Below are 22,130 nucleotides of genomic sequence, written 5' to 3' on the forward strand. Positions count from 1 at the left end.
GAAGTTTTTCCATAATTCGGCCCCATTTATTTGCAGATACTTTTGTTCTTTAAGGATGCAAATTATGTTGAAAGATGCTGGTTGTGTTATGAAACATCATGGTCTCTAATAGTAGATTTACAATTTCTGTGGATTGCCAGTCTGTTAATGTAATCAATCTCTGTGTGATTCAGCAAGAAGAATAACCGTTCCTAAAGGCTATATGTGAAAAACATTAGAGAAATAAGACTCTAGGAAGCACCATCATTGGCCTACCTAGATGTAGTTAAAAATAAGGGAAGCATGGAGATAGCTGCAGAAGATGCAAGTGTTACAATCATTTTTTTACTAAAAAGCTGTAAGTAAACAGTGATGCTTTATAGCCATGTATGAGAATTCAGGTTCTTAAAATGCTGTGTTTCTGTATTTCACTTTTAGCTTAAGATTTAACTATCAAACACTGCAAATGCATAGTAAGACTTGTATACTTCTATTTTCAGAAATACATATTTGGCATGCATGTGCTGGTATTGTTAGTGTGAGGCTATAATGAAAGTGAAACCATTGAAATTGTTTGGTGCTAGAATGATTAATTTTTGCTGCCATTTAGTAACATGACTACTTAAATAAATGTGAGAATGTTTCTGCTTATATCACCTTTAAAATTAATAAATGGTGTTGCAGTGTGGGTTCTAGAACGGTATTATCTCAGCAGTCCTATGAAAGTCTAGCTTGTACCATATGCTTGTCTGAAACCTGACAGAAAGTTTGTGCCAGAAAGAAAAAACAGGTTAACGTGATTACTTGGTTTAGATGAATTTTTTTTCTTGGAGGAAAATACAAGTGCATAAGACAGGGTAAGTTGAGAGCAGCATTATGTTCGTATTACTCTTATAAGTGGTTACCTTTTGTTTCATAGGCAAGCCAGGAACAGATCCCAATTCAGCAGCATGGGCAGCTTATTATGCTCACTACTATCAGCAGCAAGCACAGCCACCACCTGCAGCCCCTCCTGGTGGACCAGCTACAACCCAAACTAATGGACAAGGTAGCAGTTCAATAAAATGAATTAGTTTCTCCTTTCTGGGTGTGTAGATGACCTATTATTTTTTATTGCTGTCTTCATATATTGGGTAAACTTATTCTAAGGTGGGTTGTTTTCTTGGGAAACTGTTGCTTACAGCCTTCAGTGTTGATTTCCTTCATTTCAGCAGTACTGAGGGTAATCTTGAATATGTCTTGTAATATAATTCCAAAGACACACTTTTCCAGCAGCTTGGGCTGATTTAATTGCATCTTCATAGTGTGGTCAATCACAAGTGAAAAAGGAATGAGCAAAACAGTTAATTGTCATTTACTTAAACAGTTGCATCACTTCAGTGGTTTTAGGAAAACTACTCGTAGTATTTAGTTGTGTATCACAATCTGCATGAGGCTTAACACATTTTAATTTTTTAATTAGTATTTTGTACTGTGAGTGACGTACAATTTACAACAGAATTTTGAACACATGCTGAATACTTCAAGTAATTCTTTGTGGGTTCTTCTAATAATTATTTGCATTTGTAGAAGCTTGTACCACATAGGTTTTTAGGGTCAGATTTGAATAATAGAGATTGTTACTGAAAAATTCAGGTGATGATTTTTAAGTCATTTTATCTAAACAGAAATAGTTTTATTTAGACCTTGTTTGTTGTTATTGTTTAATTCAGGAGATCAACCAAATCCAGCACCAGCAGGACAGGTTGACTATACAAAGGCATGGGAGGAGTACTACAAAAAAATGGGTATGTGTGCATGTTTTCCTTGTTGTATAGTAGGATGCTGTAGATCTGCATAACTCATTAGATGAGGTTGTTGCTGTCGTTGTTTTGTTTTTCCTTAAAGAAAATGAGTTATCCATTTGTCTTCTGAGCTATAGCACCTAAAACCCCTGAACATTGAAGAAAATCAGAAAACAGTATTGAAGGCATTTACTTGTATTGATGCTAGTAATCAGCTTTAGCAAAATATTTTCTGCTTAAATGTCTATACTTGATCACTGGGAAACAACACCTTTTAGATGCTTCAATTTGAGTATTTTTAAGTATATGAAAGTATGTTTTGGAGGTCTGCTTTTTACGAAGCTGTTGATTTTCTTGTTCAATAGCTTTGTTGCCTATCCTGTTAAGATTATGTACCTTTTTTTCTTTAACATTTGCTTTCTGTGATGAAGGTATTAAATGTCATAACTAACCTTCATTTATATCACCCACTTCCTTCAGTTGTGTTTGCTTTGCAGCATATAAGACCTGTGTTTTGAACTGCAGTATATGTATAATTGCTAGCTTCTTAAAAATAGTTCACTTGGCCTGACTTTTAAGAATTGAAATACGTTTACATTAAGTTTAAGGCTCCTCATTTACTGAATAAGGAAAGAATATGTGGTGTTGATACATTGGCAGAAGGCACGGTCTTTTAAGTCGTGGTAAGGTCTTGCATGTCAGTGTTTTGGCCATACTGACCGCTCCTGGATATCGTACATCATGTAGGTTTGTACGCAGAGGACTAATAGCCTTACGAATACCAGTGCTCTGGGATCTCACTTTGACGAGACATACAGTAGCATCTGGTTTTGGCCTAGCATTCTTATTTATTTTGGCACAGTGTGTTAAAATGAAACAGAAAAGATAAAGGGATATTTCAAGAATAGTATATCATGAAAAATGTCATGAAGATTGCAATAGAAGTTTCAAACACTTAAAATTAAGATGTAATGGACATTCTTTTTCTTCCCATTTCATTTATTTTTTGTTGTATTGTGTTTGGTGGTTTTTTTTCCTAAATAAACTGTCTCTTAGTTCAGTTCATGTTCTTCAATGCAAAGTACAAGGGCTTTTTCGTTACCTTTGTAAGAGTAATTTAACTTGTTGGCTCTTACTTGTTATCTCTGGAAAGCAAAGTTTGGGTTGCACTAGTCTTGCATGTGCTCTAACTAAATACTAGCTAGTGAAAAGAGTTTTTATAAGGTTTTTGGGAGCATGTCCAAAGAGGAGTATTAATTCAAGAGGAGACATCAGGAAATGTAAGTAATTGCTCTTAAAATTCAAAGTTGATAAATTCCAACACAAAAGTCTCAGATAAGAGGAAAAACGAGTAGTTCTGATCTTCACTTCTTTTTCTGATCTTTGCCTGAAGGGAAGCTCTTGATATCTGCACTCTTACGAAGTTTGTTTGTAAATCATGAGAACTTCCTGCTTCTTCAGTATGTTAAAAAACTTGAGATGGAAGATGTAATTTCACTTAAGATCCACTTAGAAAAGAGGATGAACTGAACAAGTAGGGCTGAAGAGCAGAGATTCCCCATCTAACACTAAATATGGAGGCAGGGAAAAACACTGCCTAAAGTTTAACAGTGTTTAATAATAGTAAAAATTCTGACAAATTGGAAGGCTCTCTATCAGTAAGTTTTTGTGGGCTCCAGTCTCTCAGATACAGCTACTGCTGTTTGTGCTTCCTGTAGTTTTCTAATGGTACTGTTTCTGATAACTCATGCAAAAGGAGAAAAGTAGGAATTACAGGTTGTTCTTGGACTCCGTTTCACTTTTTTTCCCACAGCAAAGATAATAACAGAAACAACTGTTAAATAAACTTCTACATGTCCAGTTTCAGAAAACTGAACTGAAACTTGGGACTACCCAATGAAAATTCTAATACAGTATTCCAAAGTGACTTCCTACTTGTGTAACAGGATACAGCTACTCACAGAGAACATGTATTTTGCCCATGACTTTAAGTGTATAATAAGAGTGACTTGAAAATAACCTGTTTCCAACTTGGAAATATAGTGGCAAAATCCATCCTGTGTTTCAGACCTTTATTTTGATCAGGAACTATTGCTTTGAGTAACAAATACAGTTAAAAGTAAGACTGAAGAACTGATGACATTACTTATCCACACTGGTAAGTTACTCTACATGGATCTTGTAGGTGACTCGGATCCTCTGTTTTCGTGGTACCCTAAGTCATGAATGGAGACAATTTGTTTTAAAGTTCCTTAGCGTATTACAAGTTAACAAGACAGCAGTTTAACTCTTTAAGACATGTTGGTGCTGTTGTCTTGAGTTAAAGGCATACTATTTTTCTTTCCGCCTACAGGAGTTGAAATAAAGATTTGTATAGCTGGGCTCTAAAAATCTCCCAAGGATGGCAGTTCCCACTAAACGTGAAGTGACATTTTAGTAAATAATCTATATGTCACTATAGGAGTTTGTAAATTTATTGTTTAAAGTTATTATAATATACTGTGGTCTTGATTTGTAATTAAGAGATTTCATAATAAAATGGTAGAACTGTTTAATGATTCCTTAGCATTGTAGTATGAACAAGGGAAAAGAAAAGCTTTCCCTTACTAGAATCACCCTCCGTGTTTGAGAAGTGGAAGAAATGTAGAATCATTTGGAGTTTTCTTTCTTAGCCTGCCTTAATGGGGAGGTATTCTGTGTTTATTATGTTGCCTTTAAATATAGTTAATCAGTTTCACTTATTAGTGCTCCAGGTGAATCTGGACGTTAATGAGCATGTTCCAGTGCAGTTCTGTGCACTCAGGGGAGGTTTCGACTAAGCTGCTGAATTCCATGTGTAGTTTCAGAATGGCTTGCAATACTTAGTGGGGTAACAATGCAGCTAAAATACTGCAAGCTTTTACTAACCCATTCTAGGGCAGTAAGAGTAGATGTCAAACTTCCTGTATTTGATTTATTATTTGAACTTAAGCACTGCCTTAGCATAGCTGGTTAAATGTTGAAAGATTCTTGGGTCGTAATGTGTAAAAAATGTCTTAGATTTGACATAACTGGATTCAGACCTAACTAAATAATTTGAAAGTAGAATTCTGATGTCATAAATTGATAGTGAACTTGCAAAAAGTGCATCCTGAGATAATTAGTAACCACATTAAAGATAGTTTAGGTGAAAATTATAGATCAGAAGTGTAAATTGTAACATGGTTTCAGCTCTTAATTTTTAATGTTTTTTGGGAAAACATTTGCTTTACTGCTTTACTCAAAAACTGATGGAGATGATGTTGTTTCTTTTAATATGATATCTACAGAGTAAGTGGAAAAACTACGTAAGTTGTATAGATGGTTAGACAAGGAAGATTGTATTTTGAAGATGTTCAGCATAGTGCTTTGCCAAATGTTTGGCTTCCCTGCTCACACTTAATATACCTGAGAGGACTGGGAGAAACATTCATGTAGAGAAGTGTGGGTGACTAGTCCTCTTCATGTGAATATTCTGTGTAAAAGTATTAAAAACAAACAATACCTGATACCTAAGAAAGCAGTTTTAGAATCCTTTGTACTCATTTTCTGCAGAAGGGTGCTCAGTGATCTTGTATCTGAATAAAAAGTGAGGGGTTGTGGATGGGGTTGAAACCTTTCAGCCCTTGTCCTTGGGAAGCTCCCTGTTGTTGGAGCTGTAATATTTTTGATACATTAAAGAGTCCTTGTATATTGGTCTATCACCTTTACAACGTTTTTAAGGTGCAGCTTGATTTTGTTGGAAGGATTGGTAATTCTCAGCTGCGTGTATGTGTTTACACTTACTTCTAGAGGCTTGGAACTTGAGTAAGGGTTGAGAGATGTTTCAGATCTATACTCTGTTCTAGAATAAGTGTTTACAAACATTAATGCTCTTTTGAAAAAAGTAACCTGTACTAACCCCAAAATCACATTAAGGGTGCCAAAATCGGGGGAATGAGTGAATTAGTGTCTGAATTAAGTAATGCAGCCTGTATAATGTGACAAACCCAGTCAGTCTAGGCAGATGACCTGATCTCCCTTGTTGACCTGTATTTCAATATAAATGCTACTGGTTGTCTAGGACAGTTTCGATCAAATGCTTTAAAGACTTGGTGCTCTGGAACCATGATTCAAGAGTGAGAATTTTCTGTCCTAATGGTTCCTCGGTTTTGTTTTACATGGGCATCATGGGAAGAGCAGTTAGGTCAAAAGGAAAAGGAGCAGATACAAGGATGTTCAAAAGACTTGGAGGAATATTGTGATAAGCAGAATGACGTTTGTTAGGCAGTGAGATTTTGAAATTTTCTCACTTCTATTGCATCAGCAAGGCTATATAAATGTAAATACTTGTAGGTCAAGCAGTTCCTGCGCCTGCTGGAGCTCCGCCAGGTGGTCAGCCGGATTACAGTGCAGCATGGGCTGAGTACTACAGACAACAGGCAGCATATTACGCCCAGACAAGTCCACAGGGAATGCCACAACATCCTCCAGCACCACAGGTACAGTTTATTAAATGTGCTTCTTTGGCTGGCTTCTGTTTCAGCGGTTATAGATATTTTTTTGCATGTCTCCTGCTTCGTTACCTTTGGAGTATGCATCTTTTCTTTTTTTTTTCTAGCAAAATAACTATCAGAATAATTAATAGATGACTTTGTTTACTGGATAACTTGAGTTCTGTATCTATCCATATGTTTGGTGATTTTGATTTTTAAAAAAAGAAAAAGAAAAAACTTTCTCCTCCCAGGGTTTTGAAAACCATGCAAGAAGCCACCACCATTTACATTAACCAATTTTTCTTTCTTAAAGGCTTCACTCCTGAGTTAGCTCGATTTAAAGGATTTTCTTTAACTTTTTGTGTATCTCTTATGTATCTCTTCTGCACAGGGCCAATAATAAGAAGTGGACAATACAGTATTTGCTTCATTGTGTGGGGGAAAAAACCTTTGTTAAATGTATGGATGCAGACGCCTTGATGAAGATCTTAATTTTGTTTGGTTAAAAAAAATAGTGTTTTTGAAAATGTACAAAATATCTATCACTACTGATAGGAGGTAATATTTCTGTGTAGAAATGAAAAATGGTTTGTTTTTAGTATTAGTGTAGATGTACACATTCCAGCAAATGTATTTGCAATTATGTGGTCGATGCTTTGTGATATAAATGTACTTTTTCAATGTATTCTTTATCACTTTTAAAATGCCTGTTTTGTGCTTTACAATAAATAATATGAAACCTCCTGTGTCGGTAAGTTGGATATGTGGGTATTTAAAGAGTTATAGGATTGATTTGCAACGCTGAATCAAGGTACCTGTACAGAAATGAGATTTTTTCCCCCTGAAACTTTGCTGAGTTTAAGAAGTTGTCGTTAGCATGTTTTTCCCCTCTCACAGAATAGTTATAGATGGAGGATCTCTTTCATTCATTGTATGTTGCTGCCTAGCACCAATAATCTTGATACCTTAATTTTCTTTCTATTTGTTTAAAAGTGCATGTGTTTAAGAAAGTGATCTTTTGGCATACTTCCATTGCGTTAACAGTGAAATTTCCTTTTATATGTGACCACTGTTTCAGACCTGTACAGCTGTTTATAACAGAGCTTCTGTTCTTAATTGAATACTTCAAAACTGTTCCTGTATAACTATTTTAAGGATTTTTCAGACTAGTTATAACATTTATTTTAAGTGTAATGTGCTTAAGCCTTCAGTTTGAAGTAGTCCACCTCAAAATTTAGTGTAGAAAAGTCAATGTGGTATGCATAGTAGTTTAAAAAAAAAAAATGCATCTGTCCTTGAAACGCTGTTTTGTTTGAGTGGTGGGGAGTGGTTGAGAACTTCCTGCAAAGCAGATAACTTCTGTTTTTGTAAATACTGAAGACAAGTATTTGAATCAATTGATTTTTTTTTTAATATACTTGAAACTTACTGCTCTAATGCTCATACTAAAAGTCTGATTCTCTTGAAATCCTATGTTTGCTCTTTGCATATTTATTGGCTCTTTGCATATATTAGACTACATGCAATACAGTCTGTCTTGCCATTGTCTGTTGAAGTGCAGGTTTGATCCAGCCAGTATAGAACTAGCTCTATAGGGGTGAGGAGGACTGTGCTGTGTATCATCCTTGATTGTTCCTTCAAGGAGCATTGCACTGTAAGTACATCAGAATGACAAATTGATGAACTGCAACAGTATCTTTTTGTCGATGTTCCACATAATGAAAATGCCATACTTGTGTGAATATTATGTTGGAATACAGTGCTGTTATCTTAGAAAATCGTAATTGCTTCTTAATTCAGAAACATAGGTTTGTGAATATACATATTACATACACATAATGTGAGCTTTGTGGGTAAGTATTCCTGAAACGTTTAGCCATAGCTAAAGAAAATCATGTTTTTGTTTATCTGAGTAATAGTACTCTTTGAGACAGCTGTATCATTCAGTGTATTAAAGTATGCATATCATAACATTGAAGTTTTTGGAACCACTTGATAGACAGAAGTTGTCGTTGTCTTCAGTTAGTTTGAAGATACGTAGTGATGTAGGTATGTTTTAATTCTGTATCTGTTGTTTGCTTTATCCTTTGGAACACCGTATTGTTGCTTTGAGAATACATTTTTTTAGGGTGGCTGCACAGAGAAGTAAAAGTTAAGGCTTGAAAAAAATGAAGTAGTTTATTCAGGTAATTAGCAATGTATGTTTTGTGCTGTAGAAATAGAAGGAATTATTTTTATCCCTTTTACAATTAGGAATTATTCTGGTACCTTATAAAAGGATAGGACAGTATTTGCTATCTTTAGTGTAGGGTATGAAGTTTAATAGTTCAGATATTTTGCATGGTATTTTGTAGATAACCTTATAGAATGGTGCATTTATTATGTACTAAACTGAGCAAAATTGAATTCACTGGATTCTTTATCATTCACAAAATGGAGGCTGTTGATTTTGATTCATTTAAGGTATAAAATCTTTATTAATTGCAAACAGTGCAATTATTTATACTTCACAGTGCCTTCCCAGACCTTCCACCTTAGGTTCTGCTGCAAAAAAGCAACAGGTAAGCACAACCTAAGGAAGTATATAAATTTAAATATTTCAGTACATTAATGTTGTCCCTGTGAGATCTTTGTGGTTGTGTATTGAAAAGCAATCTGCTGCTTTCCCAAATGCATTGTTACTCATGGTTCCATTTCAGTGGAAAGTCTTTTAAGTTTTTAAACAACTGTTTCTATTTCTAGGTAAATATGTATCCTTTTTTTTTTTTAGAAAAGATGAGTAGATTGCATTAATTGAAGTTAAGCAAAATACGTATTTTTTGTTACTTTTCCTCAAATAGTTACTTGTTGCAATTAAAGAATCAAAACCTTTAAAATATGCAGGAATTACTGTGGTTAGAAACTTCAACAGCCTTCACAAATGTTTTTATAGTAGGGCACTGTTCTCGCTCAAACACGTAAGACTTAAATATAAAGAATATAACTTCTTGTTGTTATCACTGAACTTGATAACTTGTCTTACAGTGTGTTAGTGGAATTTTTAGATAAATTAGTTTGCTTATTCATACTTGACGTGGTAGGAAAATAGATTCTGGAGTTTCACAGATTAGTATGTTTTATTTGGAAAAGCATGTGCACCAGTTAAATGTTAACAGTACAGCAAATAATATTTTATCTACATAGCAGTCAGTGTATCCTGTTTCTTGATACTTTAACTGAATTGCTGTATATTTTGATAGTTTAAAATGTTTGTATGTCTTATAGATGGTCTGGTACAGGTTTTTGTTTCTTTTTTTTTTAGCTTAAAGTAAAGCAGCATCTATTTGTTTGTTGATTATTCTGTTTCTAAAATGTGCTGCTCCTCTTTCAAAAGTCCTGCTTATCTGTACATTAAAGAAAAATATTCAAAAATACTGCCTTCATTTTCACACACAGTGCTGAAGATGCTGCAAGCACCAAATCATAGCTCATAGAATCAGGTCCTGAGATAGTTACTACCAGTAAAGAGGAATCCTTTGAGTGTATGCCATTGGTGAGCCGATGAGCATGGACCATAGAAGGGCTCCATGTAGAAGGTAAAATTGGCAAAAACATAACAGATTTGAAATGTATCCCATACGTAATGGTGTAGGGTATAATTTTTGTTTTGATCACTTTTCATTCTTTAAAGTATTATTTGTTTGACCATAAATGTTCCATAATCTGTTAAGTTTTTAAAGTGTGACAATAATAATAAGCAATCTATTTTAATTTATATTCTTCTAAACAGCCAAGCTTAGATATATTGACTTTTTGAACTAAATTAATAGTTGTGCTTCAGTTTCTCAAGCTACTCAATGTATGATGGTCTGTAGTTTAATGTGTAACTTGACTTCGTTTTTGACACAAGAAAAAGTTAGGTGTGTCCCATTTGGATTTTGATTCCATGAATTTAGTGTTGGGGTGAGTCATTTGTTCACTTCTTTTTACATGGTACTTTTTTTTCTACAACTGTTGTTCCTAAAATGTATTAACAGTCTTTCAATTGGTAAGTTTAGCCAGTGGAAGGAAGTAAAGAAGAAAGCCTGTTTTTTGGTATGTTGCTAGGGTGTGGAAGATGAGTTTCTTACCTTAGTGTGTAGCATTTGAGGTGTATTGACTTTCAGCTTTCTCACTGATGGGCTACAGGCATGCTGTTTTGTACTAATCACAGAGTTTATTTTTCAACTCTCTCCAAATTCTTAGTTCTTGGGAGAACAGAAAATGCATTATTGGAGTTACCCTGATCCAAAAACATGATGGGATTTTCTTAGGAATGTAGTAAAAGCTATCTTGAAATGTTTCTTGCTTTTTCCCCCTTAGAATCTCACAAATTAGGTAGAATGTGAAGAGTATAAATAGTTCTGAGAGGAAGCATAAAGCTCAAAGTAGGAAAAATCTTTTCATATAGCTTTCTGCAGCATAGATGTTAATAGGGCATGAAGTAAAATGTCGGGTGGGTAATCTTCAACTTAACATGATCATAGGTCACCTATTTAAATTGACCAGGCAGACAGGATCATTATTCAACTTGCACAGCCTATCTTGACATATTTCATTGTTTTTTCTGGTGGTATTTTATTGGATGATAGAAACTGTTTCTCCCCTATTCTATTCCAAAGTGATTTTTAAGTTTTCCATTGCATGCTAAGAGCTTCTTATTTTGCTTTTTTCTGGAAATGGTGGGAGGAAGGGAGGACCCCGGGCCTTTCAGAAAGCATACAGTTGACAGGATTCCCTCTTCCCTAGTAATAGCTTATGAAACTCTTATGTATGCACAAATATTTCTCTTGCGTGCATGTGAAATGCATTTTCGTCCTGAGAAAAGTGTTCTCTGCAGAAACTACCCGTGTGTAAAAAGAAGATTGGCTTTAAAAGGCAACTGTGATGGGAACAGTGTCTTAGGGAGATGCAGCTTGGACTTGAGGTAAATTGAATGCTTTACAAAAATGTGGTTTTGAGCTTGGCATTGTATGTAATATGGGTACACGTTAACTGTATAATGTTTTTTTGTATGGTTTTTCTCAATAAATGTAAACTGATGGATAATAATAGAAATGTTTTTGTCTTCTTTATGCTCCTACCGTGCCTTCATCAGTTTTAAATTACAGCTTCAGAGGAAAGATATTGCAGCAACTAGTACTTACGTGAATGAACATCACCCACATGAAAATACATGTATATGGCTATTAGGATAAATGCTCATTGAAAAACCTGTAGTTTATCATTTTTTTTCAAGATGTCTCTGAATTTACAACTTTTATTGAGGCAAAAGAATGACTTTCAGTAGGTAACTGTACAAAGAGCAGTCATCGCGTTTGAGCATAATAGAATTTTGTTCAGTCATTTTGAAATGATGGCATAAATTTAATTTGCTGCAGATTGCGTCTTACGTTAAGGCTCTACACATGCTCTTCAATTTAAAATGTGACTTGTTTGTAAAAATAACTCTTAGACAAGCTTAAGCTGAAAAAATGCACGTGGTGTTAGCACAATGGCATTAGCATTGCTATCAGAGATCTTAGAGAAAAACAGTATGTTAGCCTTAAGCAGACAATGTTTACAGATGCAGCAATAAATTCATTGCATCAAGAGAGAGTGAAGGTGGAGAAAATGAGCTTCATGTGCTTCCTGAAAATATTTTTCTTAAAGTTGCTTCCTATCAACTTAACTGTGATCGGCTCATGTTTTCTTACCAACTGGTCCTATATATTTTAAGCAATGAAAAATTAGATTGTCTACAAGCAAATGTTGGCATTGTAAAGACTACTAAAAGCCTTACTGAGACTGCTTTTAGATTTCGGATAACCAACTGCATAGGTTGATATGAGCCTAACAGTTCAAATGCAAGTCTGCTTTTAAAAAAGAATAATAATAAAAGAGCTAATGATCTTTGAAATAAACCCACAAAGGTTAGCAGTTATGTAATCTTTTATTGTTTAAAAATATTACACTGGGGTTTTTGAAAAATCACTGATAAGTATTTCCTTTTGCCAGTTCTATGCTTCTGGGATAAAGTAAAACAGCTTAAATATTTACTGTTCATGCAAAATATACCAGTAGATTTACACTACTACACAAGTTTCCAGATTGTGTATTTAGCTTTATACTATTACACAACAGTTGGTCTTCAAATGTGGGAGCACTATTATTCAGTTTTTCCTTTTAGTTCTTAACATTGATTCCTTCTTTTTAACCTTCAGTACTAAATTTCATATTGAGCAAGGAACCTGGACGCTCACACAGTTTGAAGGTTATTCTTATCTGATGCAGGAATGACAAATCAATGCGTATCCTTGCTTTCTTTAGTTGGCCCCATCAGAGAAAGAGATGATGCAGTAAGAAAGTTTTGAGGGGAAGAAAGATTCCAGCTAAAGTAGAGCATTAGTAGTCATCAGCTAGAAAATAAAAAAGGTTAAGAGAAAGAGATTAATAGATCTTCATAACAGGAAAGATGCAAGAAGAGTATTTGAGAATTAAGTGAATTTAAAAACTAACTCTTACTTTCAATGGTGAGAATACAGGTGCTAGCAGATGTGCCTCTATTGTTGACTGCTTTACACATATATTCACCTTCATCTTCTGGGAAGGTTTCTGGCAAATAAAGGCAATAAGTTTCTCCTCTTTCAATATATTGATAGTCCTCAGAGTCCTGCAACATTTCCCCCTCAAACCACCATGTGACTTGAGGTTTTGGTTCTCCAGTAATTTTAACTGTAAATCTCACTGGCTCGCCATCAACAACTGATGTGTTTTTTAGTGACTTCTTGAACCAAGGAGCTCCAGATCGAGCTTGATCTTCCTCATCTTCACAAGCAGAACCATTAATAATGCTTCCATCATCATCTTCTTCCTCTTCCCTTTTCTGTTTGAAAATAATCCAATTTAGAGCATTTAAAGTAGCAATAGCAGCATGACTGCTAGTCATATGTATTTGTCTACAGAAAAGCTATCATGTTTTTGAGAAGGGGAAATGCCACGCCTATCCTTACTAGATAGCAAGGGCACTGAGTCTGGATATGGAACAGATAGTAAATGCTGTGGAAATTTGATTTTAATGAGGCTAGAATCTAGGGAGGGAAATACAGGCATGAATATAGATTCCATTTTCAGAACATTCAAAGGAAACTGCACTTTTTTTGCAGTACACTTCTCACACTCTTCAAGAATAAGAAAACACCAAAAGCAATTATACATTATTGCAGCAATTCACAGCAGCTGTTAAGTATAATGTTCCTTTTATACTTCTGGCAGTGTTGCCATCAATGGTAATCAGATGCTAAGTTAAATGACATGTAGGACTGAAGAAAAGGTACTTTGTAATCTCTACCTTCTGTAAAGCAGCATCAATTTCTTTTTGTTCAAATTGCATGCGTAGTAATTTTTGTTCTTCAATTCTCCTCTGTTCTTCTTCTTGCCTGGCTCTTGCCATTTGCTCAAAACGTGCCTTCATGTTTACTTTATGAGTAAATGGAGCCTCAGATTTCTTGGCTGGTCTCACATCTACTTCATCATCCTTGAAAAATAAAAAATAGGACTTACTCATTTATTACCTTTTCAACAGTTACAACAATAGCACTAGTTTTGTAGCGCAATTCTTTTTAACTGAGCAAAGCCAGAGTCCTGTTGTTTTTTTTTACCCTCCCAGTTTTGTTTAATGTTGGATTTAAAATGAAGTCTTAATAATAACATCCCAGGCTCTGAGGTAGTAATTTCTATTTAAAAAAAAAAAAAAAGAAAAAACACCTCTAGTCTAATATTTTAGTGAGAAGGTTTTTTAAAACAGTTTCATGACACTAATTCTGTAAGGTATGGATTCAAGGAATGTTGGGATGCACATGTACAATTCTGTACTGTGAATTCAGATAAGTTTTCTATAATGTCCCACTCTTGATGGCTCTGTGTCAGAAGTATGTAGTAATAACGCTGCAAATAATTGTTTTGGATGCAACTGTAACTTTGTTAAATACAGAAGAGATGATTAACTAAAAGCTTAGTAAACTAAATAACATAAGGGAAAAAATGCAGGGTTTTTGAAAAATGTCTTCACGGTTGTAAGAACTGTCCCTTGGTGAATTGTCCCTTATACCCACTGCACACTTGGGGTTTACATTTTTATACTGGGGAGCAATGTAAAAGTATTACAGAGGGCCTTCCTAAGTACACGTCCTTTCTTGTTTTGAGAAAGGACGCTGATCTTTATTACATTTCTTCTTTCTTCAAGAAGAATGCTCAGGCTTTTTCACAACTTTCATGCATTTTTGTATGCATGCTTTTTTTTGTTTGGTCATTTTGTTTTTTCTCTACTGCTAGTCATAAAGCATTTAGTTTTCTTCCTTCTGGACAAGGAAAATAAGTCCTATTGGACCTATGCTATGATTCTCCATATTCCTGTCTAAGGAAAAATTCTACCTTCTGCAAGAATCCATGAAGTACAAAAACATGACCATTGGACCATTTGCTTTCTTTTTCTGTCACATTACATGGCCTCTTCTCTCACACTGCTGTATGAAATCTGGTTTCTTGGAAGTCACTGTTGATTAGGTTGTACAAGGTCTTCTCCCGTTTGAGCTACTTCACCTTTTGCTTTGTGATCTTGAACAGCAGGCTTTCCAATGAAGTCTCATGTCTCTTCTGTGGATTGTTTTTGTCTCCTAGTGGTTAGCTGGGTTTGTGCTCCCTTTATGGAAACAACCAGCTTAGTAAACTTTCAGAAGGTAGATGGTGGAAGGGAGATTAGAAAGGCAAAATACTTGGAGAAGTAATTTCAAAAGTGTTAGAAAAAAATGTTTTATACATTAAAATCTTTAGAAGTTGAATACTGCCTTGCTATGGTAAGTCTTTAGTCACTTGTATGCAATGGTGTTGTGCCTTCAACACTGCAGGCTGACCTCATAGGAATGTTACAGTGTAACTCATTGAATGAAAAGCTTAAAAATAAAAGGTTTTGAGCTGATACTGAAGTGGCTGACTACACTAGGTATGAACCTCGGAATGAGGCTCAGATAAGGATTACTACTGTTAGGAGTCTCCTGTACTGCCCCGTGATTGTGGTGAAAGCTGCTCCTGTTGGTGTTTTGGGTTACAGGGTTGTATTGATACATAGGTCAGACTGAAAGCTTCATTTCTTGTTTTCCTCCTTTGGAAAATAAAATGCAGTGATTCCAGCTGGAAGCATATATAAGTAGGCGTCCTTCCCTGCTTTAACGAATAAAAATCCTCTCTCTGATCAAAAAGGGCAAGTACTTAATCTCCAAATGGTACTAGGGTTTTTATTTGGTTTTAATTTTTATGATGGCAAATGAATTAAGAGTTCAGAAGGAGAAGCAACTCATCTGACCGTTAATAGAACACACTCTAAAACATGAATGTTCCAACCCCTCAGACTGTCAGGTTTCAGGTTATTAAGATGCTAATTCGAAGACTGAGCAGCAAATCAGATCTCTGCTGGAGTACATGACTGATAGTGAACTGGTGCTGTTTCTTTTAGAGATGCTAGAGTGAGAGTTCCTCATACATCCAAATGAAGCAATAGGAAAGTAGGGACAGAATCATTTTGGAAATACAACTTTTGATGAAAGCAGCAGTATTGTCCAGTATCATAAGTGTGCTAGTTAAGTAAATCATTAACATATACAGAGTTCAACTTACCTCTTGAAATTTTTCAGCTTCCCTTTCTCTTATTTCTTCATCCATTGCTCTTCTCTTAGCTCGTTCTTCTTCAATCTTCTTCTGTATTTCTTCTTGAGACAATTGTCCTATTTTTTCAAACTTGCTTTTCAAGTTCTTTGCCTGAATAGAACCACTTCTTTTTAGCTTTATTAATTCTTCGTATTCTTTGCTTAGCTCAAAAGTTTCAGACTCTTCTTCCAGCTGTTCAGAAATAACAGAACATGTAAGATGGAAAATACTCTGGTTGTTTTTTACTACCTGTTCTCCCCACAGGTTGTGTAACTTAATATACTTGAACAATTCTTTTAGGTTGGAGTTACTTGAAATCAACACAGTGACCTTTTCCTTCTAATTTTTTTTATCAGTATGATCAAGATCACTGAGTTTGTAGCACCTTTAAACTAGATACAGATTTTAAAATATCTTCTCTGGCTTTGCTTGAATGCACTTTTTGTTAAAGAATTGTTCTCAATAAACCACCCTTTAGAGACTAAGAAAATCAGATACCTAACAATATAATAATCTCAAAGTTATCCTTGATCTGTAATTCACCTCCCTGACTTACTTGCAATGTCTTATGAAATAGTTTTCTAAAATACAGCTACTCCGTTAAAGTTATAGCTAGATTTTTTTAATGCAGAAAAAGCAAATGTCAGGATGTCATGGCTGGAAAAGTGACAGTTCTGGATCCTGTAGTTGAACCATGTCTGATGCTGTAATGGTTTATATTTTACATCCTCCCTTTATGACCTCTGATGGCAATAAGAATGTATATGCATTTCAGTTGGATATCCCTGTCTCCCTTCTTCCCCAAAATGTAATCCAAAATTTACTTGAAAAATTCACAAGCTGGAGCCTTTACTACTCGCTCTTGCTTTGCTTACAAAAAACAAACAAATAAAAAACTAATATTCAAAAGGGAATTAAAATTACCACCCACAACCAAATCAAATTGAAGTGTAGAGTTCATGAATGTGGTGTTCTAGTCATCTGGTATGCAAGGCAAATTTTGTGTGAGATTCTTAAAATCAACTGTGACAGTCTTCAAACCCTTTTAAAGTTTTCCTGGTAGATTAGTGATTACAAATATGTATCTTATAATGTTATAAAAGGATGTTTTTCTGTTTTTCAATCTTTTCACAGAATACAAAAAGTATGGATTGAAAATCCCTTTTTCAGTTTTCAGTTACAATCTTAAACATCAAAATTCTGTTAACTGAAATGATCCATTATATTTTTATTCAGAACATGCCTAACGTATCTTTTAGTATACAAACCTCTCCCATTTCTTGTCTTAACTGTTGAAATTCTTGCTTTTCCATTTCCAGTTTTTGCCTACGCTCTTCCTCTGTGCGTCTCTTTTCTTCTTCCATTTTTTGTCTCAGCATTTCCTCAAAATTAATTTCCAGTTTACCAGGTATGAGAGATTCTTGAGAAAATGTTTTAAACATTTCTGGTGATTCATCATCCAGCACCTGCTGGAAATTCAGACCATTAATGATACATCCTGAAGGTACTTGTGATGAAATCACAGTGTTGCTCAGACATTTCTAATGCTTGAAGATAACCAAGTATTTTGCCACGCCTGCCACAGAGCAGTAAGATGTAATATATAGGCATTAGGCATAGGTATTGCTCTAATGTTTTGGGAAGAATGGAGTTTGGGAAAAACACGTGGTTTTTTGTCGTTGTTTGACTTCAGCCCTTTCTTATTACAGTGCTAAGCTTTTATAATGAAGCTAAAGGTGTTTTAAATGGGAGAGGATGTCCTCTAAATGCAGCTTGGGGACCTGAAATGATTCATTCCTGTTTATTTCAGACTGTCCTATGAAGTGTTTGTGTTTAAACGCCATTGCCCTTAACACTAAAGTACTTTTAATCTTCCTTCTAGGCAAACTGCATTATATTTCTGTTCTTAAGCTCCAATAATACTAGTATTCCTAATAAGCATACCTGAACAGAATTTTCTCCAAGAAACTCTTACGCACAAACTGAAGATACTAAATCATGTTGCCAATTCATTGCAGCAAGGGTTTCCTTCTTTTCCTGTCCTTTTCCCAGGCTACACCGTAGGGCTGGGCTTTGATGGTCATTCTGTGTGAGCAGATTGCTTATTTTTTGGACCCATTCCTAAGAGGATATCAGGGCCCCAGAAAGGCATTTTTTTATTGCTTCCAAAAGCAAGAAGTATAAGACCAAATATTTGATCAGACTGAATTTGTTAAAGCATAGCAGTACGAAGACATTGAGTGGTATGTTACAAAAATGGCCAGGTAGCATGACAGTCAGTTACACAGGAAGATTTTTAAAATATCTTCTTGATTATTAAAAAAAAAAAAAAAAAGTTTGTATGTGTAGCTATGTAAACTTCGGTCACATTAACAGAGATTGTCTCAACGAGAGCAGTCTGAAGACAGATGTGTGAGAGGTCAAATACTGCTGTAGACCTGCATGAAGATGTGGCTTTTGGCACTATTTAGTCAGTGCTTGTTTGAAGTCTTGTGGTAAAGGTTGCAGAGTCCGATGTGCCTTAAATTCTAGGCATTCCTAACAGCCATCAACTAAATTCTAGAAGGGATTATGGAAGACAAACTTTCATTTGAGAAAGTGTTTTAACTAGCTTTATAAAGAAACAAACAAATGTTTTTGAAAAGATGTTTTAGCACTCCCTTTTTCCTTTATTACTCCTTGCTGCCATTGTAACTTGCACCTTTTACTGGTATTTGTACTATCTCAGTTCATACCTTAGTTCTTGACATACTTTGCCCATACCTGTTTTTATTTGCCACAGCTCTTTCAATAGTTTTTTCTGGCCTAATCCCACTCAAAAACTCTCAGTCACTATAGGTTTCTTTCAGATTTTTTCCTCAGTTAGCTTGCAGTTGGACTCCTGCCCTACCATTCCTTCCATTCCTCATTCGTTTTGCATAATACAAGCTCATTTGTAGAAATTGTCATGGAGAAGCAGAGTCAAAAAATGAAGCTGTAAACTATTTGTTTTAGTGAGGCGATGCATAGCTAGCTGCGTGTTTTTTAGAAGATAATTACATCTAAGTCAGTAAAGAAATGTCAATCTCTCTGATGTTATATTAGTTCATATGGTTATCACTTCAAGATGATACAGAACCTAAGTGAATAGAAGAAGCACTAATTCAAAATTTATTAATGTGTGTATGTATGAATTAAAAAAAAAAAAAGGCTGTGCATATAAGCAATGAGATGCATATGTGCATCTGAATCAGTAAGTTATGAAAAGACTGTAAGTGAGCTTATTCCTGGTTAAAAAACACAGGGAAAAAGCTGAATTGTGTGTTACATATAACCCTTGTTCAGTAAATATTTTAGCTATGTTTTGTGAGGTGAGACCATGGTTTGGTTTGGTTTGTTTTTTTCTACAAATTGGGAACAGATAGGGGTGGGAAACAGTCCTGTATGAGCAATAGTTTGCAGTTCAGCCAGCCAATTTTCAATGGGCAATGCTGATTGATACAAAGTAGAATGGCTTTTTGTTCATACTGAGACAGGTTCTTTATGCAGTCACTAATGGAAAGAGAACAACAGTGAAGAAAGCAAAATGCTTCAGTCCAAAAGGGATCGAGTTGATGGTGGAAAGCGTCAAAATATAAATGTAGTAGAAGAAAATGTAAAATAGGGAGATCCTTGCAAAAGAAGGTAGCTTTTGTGCTTTCTAGCAGCAGTGTTCCTACTTCTGTTTGTGATTTTTTTTTCAAAAAGGAATTAAAATGAATAAACGTGAAAAAGGTTCTTAAATAACTAAATTTAAATGCTTAAAAATGAATGTGAGGTTTTAGTACTTCTGAAAGAGATAACTTCTTCAAATGCTTAAAAGCACATCTGTGCATTGCTGTTATATTGTGTAGGTGTGGAAAACAAGGAAAGCATGGGCTTACATTTTCTATTAAAGGTTAAAAAAAAAAAATGTAGTACTCATATTCAGGACGCTAATTAACAGAAAAATTCCAAACACACATATGCTGAAAACGTTTTCAGTTAATTTTTTAGACTACTGAACTTCTTTACTCTCTGCTGTTACAGTGCAGTTTCAGCCTGTGCTGCATCTAATGGATTAAACATCTAATGGATTAAACTCTGTTTTTTCTGGCCTGGACACTGAAGCTAAGTTCTTGTTACATTGAGACAGAAAAAGGCTGTTCACAAGAAAGCAATAAAAAACAGAAGGGCAGCATGTGGGTTTTTTTTCTTGCTTTCTTTGAATTGTCTGCTGACTTTTCATAACGATTGTAATGGCAGAAGTCCAGTAGCACTCCTTTTCCTTTTTTTTTCAGGTTTAAGGTCCTGTGTTCCCTCTTTGGAGGTGTGGACAGACCACAGACATTATTTTATGTAATCACTTACCAGTACAATATCAAGTATAACTTTGTTGTGATTTCTCTGGAAAATTTTTGAGTAGAGGTCTCGTCTTTGGCCCACTTCTCAGGCAGAGGGAGCACTGCTAGCAGTATTAATAGTCATACAAAGCTTTAATTTGCCTCACAAACATTGCTTTGAATTATGAAGAAAATAATTTTATTAGGCATGCGGTTACTCTTTCCCAATAAAACCACACAGGGGAATGTAGATAGAGACTGCCAGATGGGCAAGTTGTTCCACAGTTTTGCATGGTATGTCTTGACCTTCATTTTGAAACAAACAGTACTTGCAATTTTAGTTGGTAATGGTCTAATTTAACACTGTGTTTCCTAACATCCACCAGTAAGTAACTGGCTTTTATCAAAAAGCATGCTGAAACTTCAAGTTATTGGAAGAAATGTGAAAAATAGTGTGAAAAGCCCCGTGCTGATTGTTTTTTTTTTGTTTGGTTGGTTTTTTTGAGTGATTTGTATGACACACTCTGAAATTAGGCATCTGTTTCTGCTTTCAGGTTCGGTCAGTATGTCAATCCTTGCTCCCTGAAAATTTATCTTTGATACAGTCTTGGTCATTGCATGTCACAAGGATCTGTTCCAGATCGAAGTTCCATATTAAAAACTGTTCTAACAGTAAATTCCACAAGTTGCCTTTTTTGTTTTCTCTGAACAAGTAATGAAATGCAATAAAAACATTGGTTAGCTGACTTCAGCTTTTTCATTTTTTCTTCCTAAAAGGCCACAGATAACTACAGAATTTGCACTTGCACTGAGCATTTTTCTAGCCTGGCATTAATTATACTTAAGGAAGAGCTGATTGGTGGACTCTATTTAAATGCAGGGAGATTAACTTGGGCAAGTGGAGCTAAAGAAACAGGAATTCCTCCCCACCTTATTGAGAACAAGAGCCTCCTTCTGAATTCTTTTTGCTTTCCGTGTAGCATAATACTAGCAGTTGGAAACAATATCTGGTTTTGATTAAATTATTTGAAATGCTTTCTAGGGTTTCTGTGAGGAGGGATAGTGCTGTGGTGATTTTTGGTAAGCTACCTATTAGAAGGTAGTGGGGTGAGCTAATTAATGAAGGAGTCAAAACATATTCCTAACTCTGTATTTAAAGCTTTTCGTGCAGCTGCTTTCTAGTTCAGTGTGGAGACTTAGGTAAAATATTAAAATAACTAAATACTAAACAACGTGCCATACCATGTTCTTCCTTGCTTCAGCAAATGCCCGTTTCTCTTCTTCTATGCGTCGTCTTGCATCTTGTTCTGCTTTCCTCTTTTCTTCTTCTCTCCTCTGTCTTTCCATCTCCTCAAAACTGAGCCTAAGTTTACCAGGACGGAATTCTTTACCAGAATTTTCAGATTCATCATCATCACCTTCATTTATCTTTAGAGAACAGGAATAGGAAAAAAATAAATACCTTATCCAAACATAAAAATACTTTGCATAGTAAATGCTCCATTAATTCTATTCTGATCTTTCATAAATGCTTTCTTCTCCTGGAGGAAGAAAAATATATCATTGGTTTGGTTCCTATAAGAAACCTTTTAAGCTTGGTTTGAACCAGGGGAGGGAGAAGGGAAATGTATTTCAGAATCACGTATTTAACTTCTGTAATTTTTTTAAATCACTTGAAGGTGTAATTTGAAGTACAATGTGTTATCAGGAAAAGGCTAAACAATTAAGTATCTATTTTGTGGTTTCAGGGTTGGATTATTTACTGTGAACACTCACTCCCTATTCTCTTTCTTCACATCATTTTCATGGAGCTTTATGCCATCATGTTACTTACG

The 22,130-nt window shown here is 35.1% G+C and overlaps 2 protein-coding genes across 45 annotated transcripts in view; one reads left to right on the top strand and one right to left on the bottom strand.

Annotated features, from left to right (window-relative positions):
- The window catches only part of FUBP1 (far upstream element binding protein 1), a 39,287-nt gene that overhangs the window by 13,859 nt on the left and 3,298 nt on the right, over positions 1–22,130 (top strand). For 4 of the 19 annotated variants that reach the window (XM_083846493.1, XM_083846505.1, XM_083846495.1 and 1 more), the window contains 4 exons: positions 899–1,027; positions 1,692–1,766; positions 6,117–6,262; positions 8,770–8,817. In XM_083846493.1, coding sequence (XP_083702619.1) covers positions 899–1,027; positions 1,692–1,766; positions 6,117–6,262; positions 8,770–8,817 — 398 coding nt within the window. Of the gene's footprint in view, positions 1–898; positions 1,028–1,691; positions 1,767–6,116; positions 6,263–6,647; positions 7,000–7,817; positions 11,333–22,130 lie in introns of those variants that run through there. The other 15 variants (XM_083846506.1, XM_083846497.1, XM_083846500.1 and 12 more) reach the window with 9 other exon arrangements.
- Positions 12,188–22,130, bottom strand: part of NEXN (nexilin F-actin binding protein) — a 28,088-nt gene continuing 18,145 nt past the window's right edge. For 13 of the 26 annotated variants that reach the window (XM_083846482.1, XM_083846470.1, XM_083846483.1 and 10 more), the window contains 6 exons: positions 21,538–21,723; positions 17,224–17,421; positions 15,926–16,147; positions 13,605–13,790; positions 12,779–13,139; positions 12,188–12,672 (listed from right to left, as the gene is read on the bottom strand). In XM_083846482.1, coding sequence (XP_083702608.1) covers positions 12,659–12,672; positions 12,779–13,139; positions 13,605–13,790; positions 15,926–16,147; positions 17,224–17,421; positions 21,538–21,723 — 1,167 coding nt within the window. In that variant the 3' untranslated portion in view covers positions 12,188–12,658. Of the gene's footprint in view, positions 13,140–13,604; positions 13,791–15,925; positions 16,148–17,223; positions 17,425–21,537; positions 21,724–22,130 lie in introns of all 26 variants that reach the window. The other 13 variants (XM_083846490.1, XM_083846476.1, XM_083846480.1 and 10 more) reach the window with 2 other exon arrangements.

The sequence above is a fragment of the Anser anser genome (genome assembly GCF_964211835.1).
Source record: "Anser anser genome assembly, chromosome: 8".
NCBI lineage: Eukaryota > Metazoa > Chordata > Aves > Anseriformes > Anatidae > Anser > Anser anser.